At 38.9% G+C, this 22,524-nt stretch overlaps 1 protein-coding gene and 1 long non-coding RNA gene across 2 annotated transcripts; one reads left to right on the top strand and one right to left on the bottom strand.

Moving 5' to 3' along the window:
- The first annotated feature begins 1,699 nt into the window (after positions 1-1,699).
- On the top strand, positions 1,700-15,810 carry crlf2 (cytokine receptor like factor 2). The gene is made up of 6 exons (XM_067445076.1): positions 1,700-1,919; positions 9,521-9,678; positions 9,871-10,021; positions 10,168-10,270; positions 10,344-10,431; positions 13,019-15,810. The coding sequence occupies exons 1-6, from the start codon at positions 1,811-1,813 to the stop codon at positions 13,235-13,237; spliced, it is 828 nt and encodes a 275-aa protein (XP_067301177.1). The 5' UTR covers positions 1,700-1,810; the 3' UTR covers positions 13,238-15,810.
- A 770-nt stretch (positions 15,811-16,580) lies between these two features.
- Positions 16,581-20,699, bottom strand: LOC137076134 (uncharacterized). The gene is made up of 5 exons (XR_010905206.1): positions 20,570-20,699; positions 20,268-20,434; positions 18,911-19,009; positions 18,716-18,790; positions 16,581-18,609 (listed from the first exon to the last, which is right to left on the bottom strand). It is a non-coding gene; the product is annotated as an uncharacterized lncRNA (long non-coding RNA).
- Positions 20,700-22,524: the final 1,825 nt, after the last annotated feature.

Here is a 22,524-nt window from a genome sequence, read left to right as displayed (position 1 = left end):
TTTAAACGCCTCAGATGTAAAGTTATTCACTGTAAAAGTGAAATGAATGGGAGTCAATGGGATGCTAACAGCAGGTGATGGCTTGGTTAGCAATGGCCGCCCCTATGGGTGGTACGCTTTCCGAGCGCTAGATTACCCCCTTGGGTGTTTCGCTACACGATGACGTCAAGGTGTGGCGTATTCTGAGATCGATCATTTTCTGGGCCTGGTGTCTATAAAAGCTTTTCTTTGACGAACAAGGACGTTTTCAGCTCTGAAACGTACAGGATATTCCTATATTACCATGACCTTTTATATATCAAAAGTCTTAATTCATCACCCGTTTAAATTACAGAAAATATTACACCATTAGATGTAATGATCAACATAATTGTTCCAACAGAAATCTACAAAATAATGTTTGCAACTTAAAAGGTTTAATTAAAACATTAAATTATTTTTTTAACATGCATTGATTTAAGTTGGTAACAGGTCCCCTGAAATACTTTTTAGAGTGTATATGTACCATGCATGAGAAAGAAACTGTCTTCACTGCATGTAGTTTATTAAGTCTTCTATGGGTGGAACATACAGGAACATACAGATTATTATCATGCTGCTTGTATGATTTGATTAATGAGACAAGAGATATGACTCATACAAAAGTTACAGTAAGAAACTGCCAAAACGATTCTTTTGAATAACTCTGCATTTGAAAAATGATGACGTTACAGAAAGAATTAAAGCAGTGAGAGTTAAAATATATATTTATTCATAACATCATTTTTAAATAATTAAAAAATTATCTTGTGGTCATCTTTTGTGAATGCTAATTGTAGAAGACTAGAACGCATTATGGAAAATTTTAAAGATCTACCAAAAACACTTAGTAAAGTTGATGCATTAGCCTGTGGTTGTTTGTATGACCCTTGTGTTCTCGTCCTCCCTCCCACGGTGGTTGGTTCTAAGTATCTGATCTTGAGATTAGTGAATTCCACAAAAATTGAGAAAATACAAGGTAATCCATAAATGATCACACTATTGACATATAAAACTGATGGGGAAAATATACAAATTATATTTCTTTGTAAATCAGCTTCTGTGTAGGAGTATGCCTCAACGTCTTCCCTAGGGAGGGGAAATTATAGTTCATTGAACAGACTTTAACCACACTTTAAACACACATATTATTAATAAATGTATACAATTAAAAACCCTGACCACATTTATGTTAATAAATGAAGAAAAAGAAAAGAAAGGAGCTATTTATTTCCGACCCAAGAAAATGTACACAGATTATCTTTTTATAATCCTATCAATAACCAGTTTTTATACTGGCTTGAATTTAGTAGTTTTTTGTTTTTATTTTTTTCAGTTGATTGTATGGTTATTTGGTGCTTACATTCCTATATTCATCTATCATGCCTTACCAGAAGTACAATTCTGGGTTCTTACATCAGTACGTTGATATTTTTACAAAGAGCATGAAAACATGAAACTGTTTTCTATAACATCAGAAAAACTTAAACACTTTCCCCTATAACTGGGTGAAATCACCAACAATAATGTATACCAAGAATCTACCAGAGTCCCAAGAAATAAAATCTGAACTGAATAAGAAAGAATAGAAAACTAAACTAGTGAATTGAGAGAGTTAAAACCCTCCCTCACACCATAACTAAGAGCAAGAAGTGAGGGGGAGAGGACGGGAAGGAAATGAGTCGAGGAACTGCAGGGTTTGGTGATTCAGGTATAAATTGTGTCACCTGTTCCTCTGTGCTTTAAAGACTGAGACTTCTTCATTGATAAGTAACTGACAGAGGAACATATCATGAACAACTGGAGTGTGTATCTCCTGGTAGTCCTTGCCCTGCTCTTTGCTCCAGAGTCTAGTGCTGATGATTATGATGAGGATGATGATTATGATGATGAGGATAATGGTGAGTTTTTTTTTTTTAAATCTTTAGTTCTTTTACCCCTTAAGTAACAAAACATTCTGTGTTTTGCTTTATGTAACTTTTGATTCAATTGAGTTGATTACACATTATTTTATGACATTTTTCTATAAAGAGCTGTTAGAACAGTATGTAGCTGAAGAGTATGAGAAAAGACTTATATTAGGCACTATATTATGGTTCCCACAGAAGCATGATCATCAGACTCATCACAAACGTGTTTGCCCAATGTAAAAGGTCACCGGTTAAATGTTTAGGAATGGAGAATATGACAACCACATTCTTGCCAGAGAACATTTAGACAAACATCTGATGATAACGATGAGTCTGCTGATAAGCAGCAAGGCATCAGAGTGCATGAGCTGTCTGGAGAGCCACATCAAAAAGTCTGAGGAGGGGGAGGCGTTTACATGAGCTGGTATTTCCTGTATACCCGACAAAGACTCACATCAGAACACATTCATGAAATAAAAAACCCATGTTGGCGCAATGTTATTTTTTCAGTTAATTTCAAGGCTGTGAACATTGACTCTGTAGGCTCAACAGAATACAGTATGTGGACTTTCTCTGCATTGTGCGCTGTTTTTTAAGTATAATAATTAATAAATCAAATACATTTTATTTAGTAGAGTTATTCATCCAAAGTAACTGACAAATGAGAAATACAACATGCAATTAATTTAAAGGAGGCAATACAAAGTGGTCTATATTATATCATCTGTGGATGGCGTACTCTTAAGCAAAATTGTTCTAAACAGTACCAAATTAGGGTTTGCAGAGTTAGCAGAACCCTTTTTATAAGGTTCCATAAAGAACCATGCTTTGAAAGTGTTATATAGGACCTAAATGGTGTTATAAATTAGCTTTTTAATAATAGTTTTTAAAAAAATACATTAGTATCTTCAAATTGTTAAAGGGGGGGGGGGTGAAACACTCAGTTTCAGTCAATCACATGTCAATCTTGAGTACCTATAGAGTAGTATTGCATCCTTCATATCTCCGAAAAGTCTTTCGTTTTATTATATTTGTAAAAGAAATATGGGCTGTACCGAGTCTTTCCGGAAAAAACCGAGCGCCTGGAGGCGTATCGTGTGGGCGGAGCTAAAGAATGACATATGCGCAAAGCGGTGACGTCCTCAAGCATGGAGAAACCCATCTCAGCTATCTCAGCTAATAGATATGATCCAGAATCTAATTTGGAGGCTGAAATAGAAACAGCAACAGCAGGACGTCTGTCTCTGTGGTAAGTACTGTATTTAGAGGCCTGTCAACATGACATGATTCGGTTTATGGACTATTGTATGCGACCAAACCTTAGTAGCAAGCAAAACGGTTTTGCACGTCAGAGTAGTGTAACGTTATAAGTTACATAGAACAGCAATGAAGTCCGTTAGCGCATTTGAATGACGAAGCACGCGATCGTGTCGTTTACTGTTGTTTACATACGCGACGATAAGCACAGCACAGACATTTGAAGCAGTTTTACTTACCGGCTGCTTCCAAAGCAGGACCGAACCTTTATCGCTGGGACGGCTCCGTCAAAAACACACTTCTTGGAGTGTGGAGATCCACTTTGCGATGCGACTGAAGCATTTCTGCGTTCAAATCGGTTCAAATGCAGCGCTGCCTTCCCGGAATGCTGTGCTGAAGCGTTGAAGTCGCCAGGGGGGGTGAAATGCTGTTTCATGCATACTGAGCTTTTTACACCTTTAATGACTTGGATTCCCATCCTAAACATAGACAAAGTTTCAAAAACTAATGTTGGACGTTTGATGGAGTATTTCTGTGTTAAAAATACTCCTTCCGGTTTCTCACAAGTTTCGGCGAGTTTTTTTCGAGTATGGGTCTACTTGACGTTAAATAGATCGGAAGGTCCTTGTATGGGCTGTATGGGCTCTTCTCCCGGAAGGGTGCGCGCGCGCGTAACTAGAGGGAGAGAGAGGAAATGCACGGCCGTAAACAGTCTCTCAGGTGCAGATCCAGTCGTCCGTGAACACTTATGACGCGCCCCGCTCCACTTTATTCCTATGGGTGACGTCGAGCGACTTCAACGCTTCAGCACAGCATTCCGGGAAGGCAGCGCTGCATTTGAACCGATTTGAACGCAGAAATGACGGGAAGCTTCAAGGCATCGCTTCAGTCGCGTCGCAAAGTGGATTTCCACAGTCACTGCTGTCACAGGACTTCACCAAATCATACCAAAGAAGTGTGTTTTTGGCAGAGCGGTCCCAGCGATAAAGTTTCGGTCCTGCTTTGGAAGCAGCCGGTGAGTAAATCAACTTCAAATGTCTCTGCTATTGGCTACCGTCGCATCAGTAAACATCAGTAAACGACACGATCGCGTGCTTCGTCATTCAAATGCGCTAACGGTTACTCCATTGTTGTTCTGTATAACACTAGTCTGACTCTGACGTGCAAAACCGTTTTGCTTGCTACCTCTAAAGTCTAGTCACATACAATAGTCCATAAACCGAATCATGTCCTCATAAACTGCGCGTAAAGACACACAAAGGCCCCTAAATACAGTACATACCACAGAGACGGACATCCTGATGTTGCCGTTTCTCCTGTTCAATTTATTTCAGCCTCAGATTTGATTCTGGATCATATCTGTATTAGCTGAGATAGCCATGGGTTTCTCCACGCTTGAGGACGTCACCACTTTGTGCACATTCGTCATTCTTTAGCTCCGCCCACACGATACGCCTCCAGGCGCTCGGTTTTTTCCGGAAAGACTCTGTACAGCCCATATTTCTTTTATAAATATGATAAAACTAAAGACTTTTCAGAGATATGAAAGATGCAATACTACTCTATAGGTACTCAAGATTGACATGAGATTGACTGAAACTGAGTGTTTCACCCCCCCTTTAATGTCAAAGTGGAGGAATGAAGTGGAGCGCTGCGCGGACTATAACCGACATTAGTGTTCACGGACGACTGGATCTGCAGCTGAGAGACTGTTTACAGCGTGCATTTCCTCTCTCGCGCTAGTGACGCGCGCGCGCACCCTACCGGGAGAAGAGCCGTACGGCCCATACAAGGACCTTCCGATCTTTTAACGTCAAGTAGACCCATACTCGAAAAAAACTCTCCGAAACTTGTGAGAAACCGGAAGGAGTATTTTTGACACAGAAATACTCTATCAAACGTCCAACATTAGTTTTTGAAACTTTGACTATGTTTAGGATGGGAATCCAAGTGTTTAACAGTGTAAAAAGCTCAGTATGCATGAAACAGCATTTCACCCCCTTTAATGTTAATATTAACATTATTTTATATATTATTTATTAATATTGTTTTGTGTGTGTGTGTGTGTGTGTGTGTGTGTGTGTGTGTGTGTGTGTGTGTGTGTGTGTGTGTGTGCTCTATCTGCCTGGTCTTATAATATTGTTCACACTATTTGGGGTTTACATAAAAAAATTAGAAGAAAAAAAAAATTAGCATGTGTCAATTGTTGACATGGAAAATTGTAGGGAAAATGATAGTCCTCTAGCAACAGTTGTTAGTTGCATACTTTAATAATTAACAATTGACATTGAAAATGTTATAGGTGTGTTGTATGAAAATGTTATATGAAGTCCAAGTTCCAGTGCAATATCCTATGTGATGGCTTTAAATTATTTTGAGTGGCAGTTTCTCTCTGCAAATTTTGAGGTTATGGTACGTGACATCATCTGAAATACACAGTTGAGTTAAGAGTTACAGTTTATCTGTACATTAGATTATGTATAAACAAGATTACAAGAATGCTATTGAGGGCCAAAATTAGCAAAAATGAACAGTAAGCTATTTGAGCCTTTTACCATGTTAAAAGGAAAAGTGATGTAAAGATTTGGGATTGCTTGAATATTTTTTGTGACTGGGTATGTTTAGGCACAAAGTAATCATTTAAAACATAATATGGATCATAGATTCAATATATCTGAAGATGAGTATCTTTACCTGAACAGAGCTGCTCACACTTACATGTTCTGCTTAACTAAAAAGAGAAAAGAAGACATGATCGGTAGGAAACCAGTTACAATATTTATTAAGTTAAAATGTATAGACATTTTAAAAATAACTATTTTGTGTTGACAGTCTGTGTAGTTGAGCTGGGCTCCAGAAAATAAATAATGAGGTGTCTTTGACAGTTGCAGATTTTAAAAACCTGGCTATAAACACTGTGATACATTCATCGGATTGTTCTTTATGTAATAGATTTTGTATCTGTCCCTATTCAAATCTTCTTTTTCTTTCGGCTATTCCTTTCAGGGGTCGCCATAGCGAATCATCTGCCTCCATCTATTCCTATCCTCTGTATCCTCTTCTCTCAGACCGACTACCTCATGTCCTCCTTCACTACCTCCATAAACCTCCTCTTTGGTCTTCCTCTCGACCTCCTGCCTGGCAGCTCTAACCTCAGCATCCTTTTACCAATATATTCACTCTCCCTCCTCTGAACATGTCCAAACCATCTCAGCCTGGCCTCTCTTACTTTGTCTCCAAAACATCTCACATGTGCTATCCCTCTGATGTACTCATTCCTGATCTTATCCATCCTCGTCACTCCCAAAGAGAACCTCAACATCTTCAGCTCTGCTACCTCTAGCTCTTCCTCCTTTCTTTTCCTCAGTGCAACTGTCTCCAAACCATACAACATCGCTGGTCTCACTACTGTCCTGTACACCTTTCCTTTCATTCTTGCTTTTATCACACAACAGACATGACACTTTTCTCCACCCATTCCAACCTGCCTGCACACACTTCTTCACCTCTTTTCCATACTCTCCATTGCTCTGGACTGTTGACCCTAAGTACTTAAAATCCTGCACCTTTACCTCTTCTCCCTGTAACCTCACTGTTTCATTTGGTTCCCTTTCATTCACACACATGTATTCTGTCTTGCTGCGACTATCCTTCATTTCTCTTCTCTCCAGAGCAAACCTCCACCTCTCTAGACTTTCCTCCGCCTGCTCCCTGCTCTCACTACAGATCACAATGTCATCCGCAAACAACATAGTCCATGGAGATTCCTGTCTGACCTCATCTGTCAGCCTGTCCATCACCACCGCAAACAAGAAGGGGCTCAGAGCCGATCCTTGATGCAGTCCCACCTTCACCTTGAAGTCCTCTGTCTCACCTACGGCACACCTTACCACTGTCCTACTGCTCGCATACATATCCTGTACCCCTCTAACATACTTCTCTGCCACTCCAGACCTCCTCATACAATACCACAGCTCCATGGTCATATGCTTTCTCTAAATCTACAAAGACACAATGCTGCTCTTGATGACCCTCTCTGTACTACTCCATTCTCAAAGCAAATAATGCATCTGTAGTGCTCTTTCTTGGCATGAAACCATACTGCTGCTCACAAATGTCCACTCTTCCTCTTAGCCTTGCTTCCACTACTCTTTCGCACAACTTCATTGTATGGCTCATCAGCTTAATACCTCTTTAGTTTCCACAACTCTCCACAACTCTGCACATCTCCCTTGTTCTTAAAAATTGGCACCAAAACACTTCTTCTCCATTCCTCAGGCATCTTCTCACTCTCTAAAACCTCATTGAACAACCTAGTTAAAAACTCTACTGCCATTTCTGCTAGACACTTCCATACCTCCACTGGTATGTCATCTGGACCAAGTGCCTTTCCTCTCTTCATCCTCTTCAAAGCTCTCCTAACTTCACACTTGCTAATACTTTCTACTTCCTGGTCAAAAATATTTGCCTCTACAACTCTTCTATCCTTATCATTTTCCTCATTCATCAGTTCCTCAAAGTACTCCTTCCATCTTTCCCTCACCCTCCTGTCACCTGTCAAAACATTTCCATCTCTATCTTTAATCCCTCTAACCTGATGCACATCCTTTCCATTACTATCCCTCTGCCTCGCCAATCGATACACATCCCTCTCACCTTCCTGACCACCTAAAGCCCCTCCTGACCCCCTAAAGCTTGTCTCAACTCCTCCCTGAAAACCACACAGCACTCTTCCTTTTCTAACTTCCACCCCTTTGTCTTCTACTCTGCCTTTACGCTCTTCATCTTCCTCACCACCAGAGTCATCTTACACACCACCATCCTATGCTGTCTAGCTACACTCTCACCTACCACTACTTTACAATCACTAATTTCCATCAGATTACAGCGTCTACATAAGATATGGTCCACTTGTGTGCTCCTGCCACCACTCTTAAATGTCACCCTGTGTTCCTGCCTCTTCTGAAAGTAGGTGTTCACCATAGCCATCTCCATACTTTTAGCAAAGTCTACCAACCTCTGTCCTTCTGGGTTTCTTTCCTGAAGACCAAACCTGCCCATCACTTCCTCGTCCCCACTATTCCCTTCCCAACATGTCCATTCAAATCTGCCCCTATCACTACCCTCTCATCTCTGGGAAAAGTCTCATCACTTCCCCCAACTCACTCCAGAATCTGTCTTTCTTATCTTGCTTACAACCTACTTGTGGAGCATAGGCACTAACAATATTCAACATCCCACCTTCAATAGCTTCAGACTCATCAACCTATCTGACAACCTCTTTACCTCCTGAACATTCTTCACAAACTCCTCCTTTAGGATCACTCCAACTCCATTTTTCTTCCTGTCCACACCATTATAAAACAGTTTTAACCCTGCTCCAATGTTTCTAGCCTTGCTCCCTTTCCACCTGGTCTCCTAGACACACAGAATGTCAACTTTCCTCCTCTGCATCATATCTACCTGTTCTCTGCCTTTACCCTTTCATTGTACCAACCTTCAAAGTCCCTACTTTCAGCCCTAAACACCTGCCTTTCATCTTTTCTCTCTGCCTAAGGACAAGCCGTCCTCCTCTAACACACTTCCCTCTCCTTCTTTGACTTACATTAGCCAAATTTCCACCAGTGCCCTGTAGGTCAACGGCACTGATGGCGGTTGTTGTTAACCCGGGACCCAACCGATCTAGTATGGAAGTCATATTTGTTATTTGCATAATGAATTTGGCAAAAATGTTTACGCCGAATGCCCTTCCTGACACAACCCTCCTTATTTATCCGGGCTTGGGACCGGCACACACGGTACACTGGCGTGTGACCTCCTGTGGCTAGATTTGTGGCTATTCAAATAAACAACAGTAAATAAATAAATTCAAACACAAAGTACCATTTCAGCACATAAAGGGTTCTACAGGATTCTAAATATAAGTGTTATTGTGCAAAGAAGCATCTTTTTTTAGGGTGTAGGACCATAACGATAATTTCATTTGTTCTAAAATTCATTTGAAATACAGTTGATAAGTGAGACACAAGATGAGAAACAAATGTGAAAGGAGTTACCCAGATGAGTGGTCTGTTATTCAGTGCAGCTCACAACAACGGCCCAATCAGATGACTGGCCAATGAGAATCAAGTATTTCAGAGAGTTGTGTAATAAGGCAAAATAAAAAATTAATAAAAAATTAGCATGTAAGATGACAGTAATATTTTATTATATATATATATATATATATATATATATATATATATATATATATATATATATATTTTTTTATTTTTATTCTTATTCTATGGAATTTTGTATGAACCGCTTCTCATTAATACTGTGCTCTTTTCAAGTGCTCATAGAAGACATTGACCCGGACCAGATTGTTTTTACGATTAGTAAAACCTTACATGGTATTACTATAACATGGAGGAAACCAAATAATGAAACGGATTCCAACTGTTATAAAACTGAAGTGCAGTACAAGTGTCAATGTGTCAAAGACTGGAAGGTATTGAACACTCACAGACACTTACACATTTGAGCTAAAGTAATGCCCACTGTGAGCATGGAACTGAGGCAACTAGACTTGCAAATGTTACAGTATAACTGGAAAAATGCTCATAAATTTGATTTAAATGATATGATCTTCAAAGCAAAGTTGGAGAATTTAACAGTATGCTTTGCATTTGCTTATATGCAGAGTGCTGATATTAAACAAGGTGAATACAATTTGGACCTGCCCCACCTCAACTTAAAGATGAATTACGATTTCAGAATAAGAATGAAGTTGGAATGTTTAAACAAGAACTGGAGCAACTGGACAAAAGTGCAAAGTTGGGGAAACAATACAGGTACCTTCTCCTTGTCTTTACAAAGCCATTATTGTATATTTATTTTATCTATTTATTAGCTTAAACTGTTGTACTCACATCCCTCATCCCTAAAAGTTGCATGAAATAGCCTTAAGTTAGAAATAAACTAAACATTTTGTTCGCAGGTGCTTGTACGGTTAAATCATCAGCCGACATATGGGTTTATATTTTGAAAATTGTGCTGCCACTGACCAGCTTTCTTCTTGTTTGTCTGCTAGCTCAACATGGGTGAGTATTAGAAACTTTAATTCATATACTATTATCCAAACAATTTTTACTGAATGCTGATGACATTCTTTAGTTTAGAAAGAATTAGAAGACTGATCCTTCCTAAAGTACCAGATCCCAAACACTTTAAAAATAATATCACGGACATCGACCAGTCTCAGGTAAGACCAATGCCATGCAACATCAAATGCATGATACTGACAGAATACATTTCAAGATATTTGTAGTTCTTACAGCTAGAAGTTTAATTTTACTTTACGTCAGAACTGAACTGACAAATTGGGTTCTGGATTCCTGAAGGAGGGAATGGGGGTTAAATTAGTAACCTAGAGATTGCCAATCAGTCAGTCATGCTTGATGTTACGTCAGAACCTAACTTACGAATTGGGCTCTCAGGCGAGATCCCAATTCGTCAGTTCTGTTCTGATGTAACGTCTACAGGGGGGGTTACATTAGTAACCTAAATGTTACACACAATTATAGCTCAAATGTGAATTATGATACCATTCTGTGCTTAAAAAATGTTGCTAAACTTGCTACTTTTGAATAAGCATATAAACATATGCTTGCAGTAGTTGAAGTGCCTCTGCAGCAGTTTGTTAGCAATTTTTAAAAATTCATGTTTGAGGTTTGTGATTTATTTTATTTAGAACAAAATGAAAAAGTTTCTCTGAGAGTGTTTTTACATGTACAACAGAACACTAATAGTTATCAAAATTCAACATTTTATAAAAACCTGAGATTATTATTATTATTATGCTATACCAATATTTTATGTAAGTGTAAACAGGCATGTACAAATGTCTGTGGTGTGAATTGGCCTTTAAGTGGCCAATCCAGAAGACTAATTTGCCTTTAGTTCCTTCAGTCATTTTCATTGGGTTTAGAGAATGTGTGTGTGTGTCTGTGTGGCCAAGGTTATTGTGTTTACATACACAATTGTTCCAATTATTAATAACTATATAAATCCCTTAAACACTGTTTTTTATCGGGATAAAGGACATGGTTTAAGCCCAGTTGACATTACATGTAAACAATGTTAGTTCTGACATTATTCAATTTTTACATGCATATTTACGTTTACAATAAATACTGGTAAAAACTAAAATGTCAAAATAATAATCTCAGGTTTTTATAAAGAGTTTAATTTTGATAGCTATCAGTGTTTTGTTATACATGTAAAAACAATCTCAGAGAAACCTTTGGATTTAGAATTTTATGAAAAACAACTGTCAAGTTCACGCTGCAATAAAAACACTGATTGATGTTCAGTCCGGTGAAAACGCTGACTGGGGTAACAATCACTGATCCAACAAAACCCAACAAACATGTTTGTTGGTATTTGTCTGTGCAGTGTGAATTGGCCTTTAAAAAGATTGGCCTTTATTATCTATGGTACTATGAATTACCTTTAACATCCATGGAACCAAAAGGTTACTCGTTGTAGTATAGATTCTTTAGATTATTAAAATATTCTTCACACTAAAATGAAAATGAACCCATAATGTACTCATTCTCAAGCTATTCTAGGTGTATATGACTTTCTTCTTTCAGCCGAACACAATTTAATAAATTTGAAGCTCCAAAAAGTGAATCCATTCATCACAAAAGAATCCCTACGATTCCAGTGGGTGAAAGCTACACTATGTAACTTTCCCGTCCACTAGAGGGCGCCTATTCAAAACAAAGGCGTAGTTTGATGACACCGGGTTTGAGCTCAGAATCTTGGGACATGGGGTCTTCACCTAAAAGAATCGGGATAGGACTCAGGCAGAAATCATGTTCATGGATGCGATTATTAACGTTACTGTAGTATGAAGCAGAGCAGGACCGAATGTTGAAGGAGCTGAACAAGGCCGCTGGCACACGGCTTGCAAGGAACAGGACTTTTATTATGACGGGGGACAGCCGCGGGCGCCATTTTCGCTTTTCGCTTTTCCGGTCATGAGTATGAGGTGACGCAGCTCTGTTTATCATATCAGATACATTTAAGTGTGCCTAAAATTATGTTATGACATTACATTGGGCGTTTGCTCAGTGGCTGCTGTGACACTTGTTGCACACTGCTAAGAGTAAAGCATTTCTGCAGAATTAAACCGGAAACCGTAACACAGATATGATCAAGGCAACTCCCTCTAGACGTCCCGGCTCCTTGGTTAAAATAGCAATTTTCTCACAATTTACAAATAGTTGGAAACATCTGGTATATTGTAAGAACTCAACTTAACAAAAATATATATCACTGGCCTTGTGGCCTAGTGGTTTTTGGATATTTTACTGCAAAAATGCTACATTAGTGCACCTTTTATAAATGCCTTCTCAAGTGAAGCGATGGGTTTTTGTATGAAAAATATCCATAATTAAAACTATAATCTATAATCACTGGCTTCCGACAATGGCTGTACTCTTGTTTATGAGAGTCGAGTTCCTGCAGAAGCGTGACCTCTGACCCAATGAATGACGTAGGCGCTCGGGCACTGTTCAATGCCATTACAAAGCTCGGAAGAGCCAGGATATTATTCAATATAACTGCCATATAAAGCCATATATACCTACTGTAAGATAGCTTGAAGGTAAGTAAATTATGGGATCATTTAAATTTTTGGGTGATCTGTTCCATTAAGAAGTGTTCACTGAAAGGTTCTTTGGGGAAACACAAATGAAACCTTTATTTTCATGAATGCATAGATTGACGTTATGATTTGACAGCTCTAATTAAACCATTTTGCATGTCATTTCCATTTTAAGTGGTGGGGGACCCTTACGCAGTTGAACGAGGAGTGCACAACAACAGATATTGAGATTATTGACAAGAGCGAAAGGGAAGAGCAACATCAAACTTTGCAGCCCATCGACACCAACTCTAAACAACATGACAACATGTACTGCATCTACTCCTCTGAAGCATCTGGTGAGAAAACAGAACCACAATACTCTCAGATGGTGTTGGGGTATGTTACCCTCTAAAACCACAGAGAGTGACAGAAATCATGTCAATGAATGCATCAGAACGCTTCTCAGAATGAGAACTCATTACAAACTTCACGAGTTGATCTTTAATGATCTAGAGACGAAACTCAAGTTTAAAATCTGTCATCATTATGGTTTGGATGCTTATCATGACCTTGTTAGCCCCTGCTGGTAGATCATGTAACTACACAGTATGATATATATACAAAAAGCATCTTTCTCCACTGACGCAATTCAAAATTAGCTGTCTATTCTGATGCAACTTTATGCTGCTTATTTCCAGGGCAAACCAAACAAGAGCCTTTGAGATGAATGCTAATGTATATTTATCTCTAGTATTATAGCTCTCATTGGTAAAGTCTGTGATCAGGATTGTGGAGCAAGCTAAAGCACAGATCATTTAAGCTTATCTGTAACAAACAATGTGAGTGCAATGCAATAATTGGACAATGGAGGGCACTCTGACTATCCTGAAGTGTTAAAGAAGAGTTGAAACATATCAAAGCCAACAAGGAACACACTCTTCACAGCATCACAGCCCTCTCTTAAGGGAGGATGTACGTTAATTTGAAGACTGATTTAAAAGATTAATGTGAAACTGCATAATAGATGTGGAGTTTCAGTATGACGGCGTAACAAAGCCAGGGCAGCAGCCACACACTCTGATCTGTTGTGATTGATGAACTGGAGTGTGGGTGAGTGAGAATGAGCAAATAATCATTAAGAGATAGAAGCAAAAGTGAACAGCACACAGGTGGATAAATCAAAGTGAAAATATTCACCGTTTCAGTCATACCTGTTGCAGATTATAAAAATTGACCAGCGATATTTTTCCGTAAGGTAATAGTATTGGCTGTATGAACGAGGCAAATAAATACAGTTGTATCCAAAAGTATTAAACCAAACTATGAGACATCTTTTTCTACATTTAAAGCTGGAAACATTATTATTATTATTAATAAACCAGAAAGAAGTTTTAGAAAATAAGAGAAATGTGACCACAAAACCAAACCAAGCATAAGTCAAACGGGTATATTTTTTGCTTCAGCACCTAAAACTACCTTTTTTTTAGCTACACGTCTGAAACTTTTAGGCAAAGTACCCACATTTGTCTACAAATGGCAACAATTTAAATTTCTTCAACTACATCAGAGACTTTGTGAGATGATGAAAAATACAAGGTGGTCCTTTGTTACAACCTACCCCACTACTGGGGTAGGTTGTAACACATACTGGGGTAAGTTGTATTAGGTAGACAAAATGCACAAAAAAATAAAAAGAGTAGTCCAAGTGATATGCCACAACAAGTTTTATTCTAGATGAATAGCTACAACATTAAAATATGTGTGAATATAGGAAGTGTATGTGCATAATGTGTGTGTTTGTGCATGCACATGATTTTGTTTGTGCGTGTCTGTTCAGATTCATATGGGTGTGTGTGCGCATGTGCGTGAGTGAGTGAGAGCAAATTAACATAAATATAGGCATTATGTAGAATTATTAAAATCACAAACATTTTCTTAGCTGTATGTAAGGGGATGGTTGTAACACTTTTATAAAACATGTTACAACCTACCCCATCACTGTTAGCCTGTTTAGCTAACTTTAATTAGCATGGTGCTTTGAAATGAACAGTTCTTTACTATAGAAACTACAGTTTAAGATAAGATATGCTTTATGGTCCCCAAAGGGAAATTTGTTTTGGACTCTGTCTGTTCCGCAGTTTTTACAAAGACCTTCTCTCCTAAAACATATACTCAGTGTGACCTGATATAACTCATACCACATTATCTACAATAGTAGAAGTACTAAAGAAAATATTATCTTGTAATATCGTGTTGCAAGTATACCCGGTCTCCCCTACATTGTATGGGTCAAAATTATCATTAGTAGCTATAGTAAGTAAAGATCATGTTCCATAACAATATTTTGTAAATTTCTTACCGTAAATATATAAAAAATATAGTATTAGTAGTGATATGCATTGCTAAGGACTTCATTTGGACAACTTTAAAGGTGATTTTCACAATATTTCGATTTTTTTTTGCAAACTCAGATTCCAAAATAGTTGTCTCTCACCCAAATATTTTCCTATCCTAACAAATCATACATCAACTGAATGCTTATTTATTTCAGCTTTCAGATGATGTATACATATCAATTTCATAAAATTGACCCTTATGACTAGTTTTGTGGTCCAGGGTCACAAATATTTAGTATTCTGCAGTTTTCTAAGCCACCAATCACACAAACTTGTCACAGTCATGTGATTCCTTTCTACCAAAGTTCAGATTTCCAGCTTCCATTGAAGCACAAGATGTTATTTGGATCATTCTAAAATAATTTAAGCACATGATCATCAGGTTTTTCCACAAACTTTCATGCAGCTCGAGTGCTGCTGTCATTAAAGCAAAAGGAGGACAAAACAAATACTAGGACATTCTGATATTTTTGTCATTATTCCCCCCCCCCCCCAGCTTTTCCACATTGCTATGCTGATAAGGTTGCACAATAGAATCATTTGATATATTTTCAGATTGTTTTTCAGACCCTACTGTACATGCATTTGATTAAATACCACAATATACTTGTTTATACACTGTAAAATAAATGTGCTTTTTACTTTTGTAATTAATAAACACTTTGTGTTTATTTGTCCACAAACGGTGTGTTGCTAACTGGTTTTTCATTTTTTTAAATGCAAAACCACTGCCGGGGGAAGGACGTGGTAACGGTCTGGTTGTGCAAGACCAAACACTTGTTTCTCTTGTGAACACTTGTAAAGGTACAATAAACCGATGGTACGATAGAAATGATCTCTTAGATAGAGTGGGAAATTACCTTGACAGTAAAAAAAAAAAACTTTGATCAACAGAATAGAAAAAGTTTACTCAGAATAATAAATGATACGAGGTTAGATAAACCACTTTCACTATATGTAATTTTCCATCTTCGCCTCTTACAGAGAATCTCCTTTCCATGAAGGGGGACTAGAGATGGTATTGGTTTGTATTTCATACATTATAACTGCCCATAAGCTGCCCGCTAAAATAGGCAATCAGAGGTAGCTAGTCACCATTGTGTCTATTATATCAGAGTTCACACCAGCTAAAAATCTTCATATCTCCTCCAGCTTACATAAGAGAAGCAACAAACAGCTTGCTCGATTAATAAATTAAGTATGCTAAATATGGCTTACAGTCATGTTTCTGCAGAGCTATTTAATGATAATCAACATTCCAACAATTACATCTTTACACTTTACACTTTTAATTATACATTGTGCTTTTCTGTCTGGCAAATGGGAATGAATCGTGTTCCCTGGTGAATTGTTCTCCAAAGCATTAAGCAAAAACGTGGGTCTATGTGTTATGATTTTTGCTCTTAAATACCAGGAAACACACACACACACACACACACACACACACACACACACACACACACACACACACACACACACACACACACACACACAGATCAGCCTTGCTGGACTAAAATGTTTTATTTATTGTAATGCTTTAGTGGGGGAAGACCCAGATCATGCATTCATTATCATAAAGGCCCCGAGACATTCCGCACAAAGAGCGAGACGGGTTTTGCGCCTTCAACGGCATGCACCTAAAGTATGTGCAGGTGGAGGAACGGCTAGGTTTAGCGACGTGACAGAAGATGACAATGTCAAAGAACCGCCATCTCTAGCACATAAACTGTCCCTGAAGCAGACACTTAAGGGAGATGTAAAATGCTACACATCTCGGTGTTGTTTTCATTCTCATAAGCTTGTTTTTAATATGCTACGTTGAATGTGTCAGGGCCCCTAGGCGGTAAATGGTAGATGACAAATGTTACTGCAAGCAAACCCACTGGAGGCTGACCATATTGTACCTGTGCCGGGCTTCTTGAAGCTCCTTTTTATCAAAAAGCTCAAAAGCTGGAAGGAGTGCCTCTTTTGTCACCTACTAGTCTGTTCTGGGTTGTGTGTGAGCTTGCGCTCAGTTGATGCACAGTAAAACAGATGTTGAAGATTTTTGCAAAGACTCAATAAAAAAGACTGCGGAGGCCCTCTTTTCTATTCAATTATTTAGAGTTGAAGAAAGAAGCAACAGTATCAACATGTTTCCTCTGAAGCCCAAGCGTTCAAGAGGAATGAATAACATATTTATATAGAAACTCATGCCAAATAGCTGTAAACGGAAATAAATACCTTCTAATGGATTCTGGATCTGTGAACCTCTGAATGTTAAATTGCAATAAAGCAATTTCTAGCATTCTAGAGAGCAAACTATAGTAGATAACTCATTCTAGAGAATAAACTCCACCCTGATGCCATTTAATTATTTCAAAGCTCTAAAAAAAAAAGTGAAAACTTCCACACCTCTTACAGGCATATCTTAACTCTTTGCACTTGTGCGCTTGATAACATAAAAAGGTGTCACTGACAAGCAGTGGGGTAATGCTTCTAATTATGTTGAACTCAAATAAATAAATTATTTGCTTTTCACCGGGTGAGCGTGACAGGTTTGCCAACAGCCTGACAAATGGAAGAATCGCTTGCAAATGCACCACGCGTATATAACGTGCCGCGGTGGAGAGACTCAGACAGGGCAAGAGTTTGACAGCCGTTTTTTTCCCCTCCTGTGTTAACAGTCTCAGTGCTCCACTCAAAATAAAGCTCTGTTTGAGGACTATAAGGTCTGTGTTGCAGTAAGCCTGATTGTGCCAAGCCTGATCTGGTATTCATTAGTGCTTATTACTTGTGACCTCACCTGCAAGTCGAGCCTGTCACGATTAAGCATGTTCCTCTGGCACTTGCGAAGACTCTCCTCTGAGGTTATAGAAGATGACACCAGACAGACAAATTACACAAACCGAAGGTTTCGAAGGATGAAGCAAGTTGTCATTAGGCTGGTGCATTGATTAAGTCTACAGTACAAAAAGCAGAGAAAAAGAGATAGGTATTTTGTCAGGGGCTTTCCAAAGAAACCATTGTGTCTGTGGGAGGAAAGATTTGATTATTAGTTTTTGCCACTAGCACAGATGAGAGGAGGAAGTCTCAGCGGAGAATAAAGAGGATGCGTGGTTGTGGGCGGGGAGCCGGCAGAGAGCTGATGTTGTATTCAGCGATCTCCAAAGGTCAACCTAAAACTGTACTGTTGTTCCTTAAGGATGAATGGCGCACATTCATTATATAGATGCTCTGTTTCAAAACCCAGTAAACTGCCTACGTAGGCCATGTTGTAAGGAAGCATAGGCCAGCTTCCGACACCGAGTCTGTTCCAAAAGGTTGGCAGGATGATTATGCTTCTTTCTAAGATGCCTACTTTTGGTATCTTAAGAAAAGAATGAAATCCCATAATGCATCGTAAGCTCTGTGGGGAAAAAGAAAGTCCATGATGGTGGATGAAGAAATGAGAATTAAAGATAAATTATTAGTATAATTTTTTTTAAATAAATTAAAAACAACAGATAACTTACCCAATATTTGTGTTAATTGTGTTTTTTGCTCACAGTATCTTGTCTGTAGCTTCGGAACATGCTAATGACTACATTCTGTAAAACAAAGATGGCAGAATTACTGAAATAATTAATTAATTTAATTTAAATTATTAATAAATATCAAAAAATTACTAAACCATTATATGTTCTCTGTATATTTTTGTTTACATTTACCTTTATGCATTTAGCAGATGCTTTTATCTAAAGCGACTTACAACTGAGGGGTACAGGAAGGGATCTGTCATGAAGAGGCGAAGAAACGCAGAAAGTGACCTAAATACAAAGATATTACTCAGTGTAGCAAAAACTAGAATAGGGAGGGAAAAGAGTCCAAATGTTCCAATATGGCCATGAACTTCAGACGGAGTTGAGGCAGAGTTCAGTTTTGCCTTGTCTCAAGTACAACAGCACTAATGCTAAAACTAAGCTCTTCCACCTGGTCTTTTGTCTGAGGAACCTGCTGGTTAAAAAAATAAAAAATAAAAATTATTAGCCCAAGCTGGTTGGCTGGCTTTAGATTAGACCATTCTGGTCTTTTGGCTTGTTTCGGGCACTATTTAGCTGGTCTTGCAGGGAGACTAGGCTAGACCACCTCCACAAGGCTAGATTATATGAAGACAGAGCTTAGGCTGGTTTAAACAGAGTTTTCAACAGTAGAGACCTATTTTTGAGACATTGAGTTGCTAACTTTGTGAAGAGTTCCAAATAAGTCCCTTACAAGGTTTCATTTTAGTTAGGAAGGCAGCTGCCTATGAAGACAGAGTAGACAGCGAGACAGCTCACTAGTTTTTTATGCAGAGTTTAGGTTTTATCCAAATTCAGAGCAAATTAATAGTTGTCTCAGCATTGCATTCAGGAACCATCTATGGCTCTCTAAAGCATCTTAGGCCTAAGTAGATCGTAGAAACATGCCACCAATGGTTTTGATTTTAAGCAATGTGGCCCAGAAATAGATTCATAAATAGGTTGCCAAAGTAGAACAAGCTGACTAATTAGGTGTAACACAACTAATTGTATGTACACTAGCAATAAGATTCTTTTCACTTCAGTAGGGGAGGCCATTTGTGCAAACTGATTTGCCAATATCAGATGCTGCCAACGTCAACACAATGCTGCTCACTATGGGGGAGAACCCCAACCCCCCCAAAAAAAGACACACATACACACACTGGCCTTCTACAGAGAATATCGGTCTGTTCCAGAAGTGTCATATTATGCCAGTACAGCAGCTGTGTGAGATGTATTTTTTTTCCATTATTATTAAGTATTCACATTTACAAACTAGCCCTGTTCACAGATGAAGTCTTACCTTATAAATTATAGATGCTGAAACAATCTCTAAAACATGTTCATTAAAGACAACGCTCTCTTTTTTTAAAGGGTACCGGCTCATAAATATTTCTTAAAAGCAAATTTCGTCACACACACACACACGAAAAGAAAAGACTCCTTCCTCGACATCTTGAACATGTAAGAGGCATCGCATCAGCCTTCACTCCCAGACACGCAGAGGACACACACACTCACTCACACGCAGGGAGACAGAAGTGCGACTGCGTCGTCTGTGGCGGTGACGCCTCTCTCTTGGAAAAGCTGAGCTCACGTACGCTCGCCTGCTCTGGAAGTGATGTTTGTGTGGATGACACGTATGATCCTTTAATCTCAGGCTCAGCTTGTTGAGCATCAAATTGAAATATCCTGAACAGATGTAAAAACACATGTGAGCCTCAACGTGCAAGCTGTGCCGAGCTTTGTTTCATCTGCTGATGATGGGAGCCTTAAGGAGATCTTTTTAAAATTTCATCACTATTCAAAAGGATAATTAATACGTACCCCCAGGCTTTGATTATGCTCTTCTTACTGTGTACGGCTGGTGTGGAGATAATGAGACACTCATCAGTCGCTGCCAGAGCTTCCCAACAAACGCACACAGTTTGTATAAGATACTTGAGATTCTGCAAAGGTAGCGTGCACACAGCCCGATGCTAATCTTGATCGCGGTGAAAACTGAAACGTTCAGTCGACGTGATACACGTGTTACGGGTGTTGTGTTTACAGGGGTGTCTGTGTTCAACAGCGACACTGCATTGTCCTTGGGTCCTGCGTGGTCCACTTGCCTTTCATATGTGACCGTGGTTGAGCAGGGAAGGCCAGGGATTTGGGGAATCTGGACAGAGAAGAGTGACAGATGTTAGGAGAGATTATAATGAGAGTTGTCAACTGGAATGCAGTTTGGTGGCCATTTTCTCTGTTCAGAAAAAAAAAACCTGACCTTTGACCAGCACATTCCCCTAACACCTGAGTTACAGGCAATGTTGCTGCTCTGCTCTCAACGCCGAGACATGACCCCTGGTTAGGTGTCATATGAAATAGGCTGCCGGGAGTACGTAATAATATAATATTATTGAATATAATACAATGCAACTTGAAATGTGTGCAGAAATATAGATTATCAGAATCATTCTGTAAGTAATTATTCAGGTTTGTGTTATAAAAATGCCGTCAAGATGTACACTGTTAATAATAAAATTGTAATGCAACAGAAGCAGCGGCAGTTTATTTATTTTGCATTGTGACGCAAGATCGTTGACTGGATGAAGGTGGATCTGAATGTGAACTTGAAGTCGTTTGTAAGAAAGATGCAGGGTTTAAATGATTGGAGAAGTCTGGCATATGTAGATAGAGAGGTCTGTAGTTTTTCTGGAGGGTTTAGTTATGACATTTTGATCACAAAAAAGAGAGAAAATGTAATAAGGATAAATAATTCACAATAAGATGCATCTAGATAAGTGAATGAATACAATTCTAAAATAAAACAAATTGTTCAACTTCTGTCAGTATTGCAATTTTGTCAGCTGTCTTACTGCTGATTCAGACAAGTGTAGAATAAACAACAGCTAACCTGAGTTCAGTATGCAGTAATTTCTTGATGAGACATTTGACCTCATCAGCATGAAGTCATTTGCCAGACTTGCATGATTATTATCATATATTTCTGAGGAGAACTCACAGCAAGGCTGCTCATGTAAAAAGAAATGAATAAATAAAATAATAATAAGAAAAATCACCCCTCTCAGCATGTTGTCCCTACATACAAGAGACACCTCTCTTCTGTAAAAGACAGGCTAATTAATTCCTGTGGGTTAAAAACACACACACACACACACACACACACACACATGATCGCCAATCAACATAGTCATTACAACAGATGCCTAGCACACACACGTGCACAGATGCACAACACGCATACAAACCCCGCTGTGAGCTCCGTCTCCCGCTGCTGTACGAGGGCTGGCTGTGTGCTGCGGTAGTCATGCAGCACTCATCCGCTCACAGGGAAGAGGCTGGCATAGACAAAGCCCTGCCTGTAGGTAAGCTGTACACCACATCAAGGAGCTCCAGAGGTTTCCTGAGTGACAACTATTTTGGAGCAGCACACTGATGAGCCTGAGGAGTCATTTGCAGGTCCACCTCCGGGCCTGACACAACACCAGTGACAGAGTGACAGTCAGCAAAGAGTATGTGTGTGCGAGTACCTTACTCTGGGTGGGATTTGGGGACACCTGCTGTAGCCCACAGTAAACAGCATGGAGGTGCATGCATATTCATGCTTCAAAGTTAACATGAAACACCATTCACAACCCATTTTACTTCTTAATCTGATGTACGAGACAGGATTCATAGAGAATTAAATGCACTGTGAAAAGTGGGCGTTACTTTCAGAATGGATCCAGGTGGTTGGATGGGAGAGGATGAAATATAAGCATGTTTGATGCAGCTAAAAA

The sequence above is a fragment of the Pseudorasbora parva genome, chromosome 5 (genome assembly GCF_024679245.1).
Source record: "Pseudorasbora parva isolate DD20220531a chromosome 5, ASM2467924v1, whole genome shotgun sequence".
Lineage (NCBI taxonomy): Eukaryota > Metazoa > Chordata > Actinopteri > Cypriniformes > Gobionidae > Pseudorasbora > Pseudorasbora parva.
This window is presented reverse-complemented; position numbering and strand designations above follow the sequence as displayed.

Coding starts and splice junctions, on each gene's coding strand:
- crlf2 (XM_067445076.1), top strand. CDS start 1,811: ATGAACAACTGGAGTGTGTATCTCCTGGTAGTCCTTGCCCTGCTCTTT. Junction 10,022..10,167: donor AAGTTGGGGAAACAATACAG/GTACCTTCTCCT, acceptor TTTTGTTCGCAG/GTGCTTGTACGGTTAAATCA. Junction 10,271..10,343: donor TGTCTGCTAGCTCAACATGG/GTGAGTATTAGA, acceptor GACATTCTTTAG/TTTAGAAAGAATTAGAAGAC.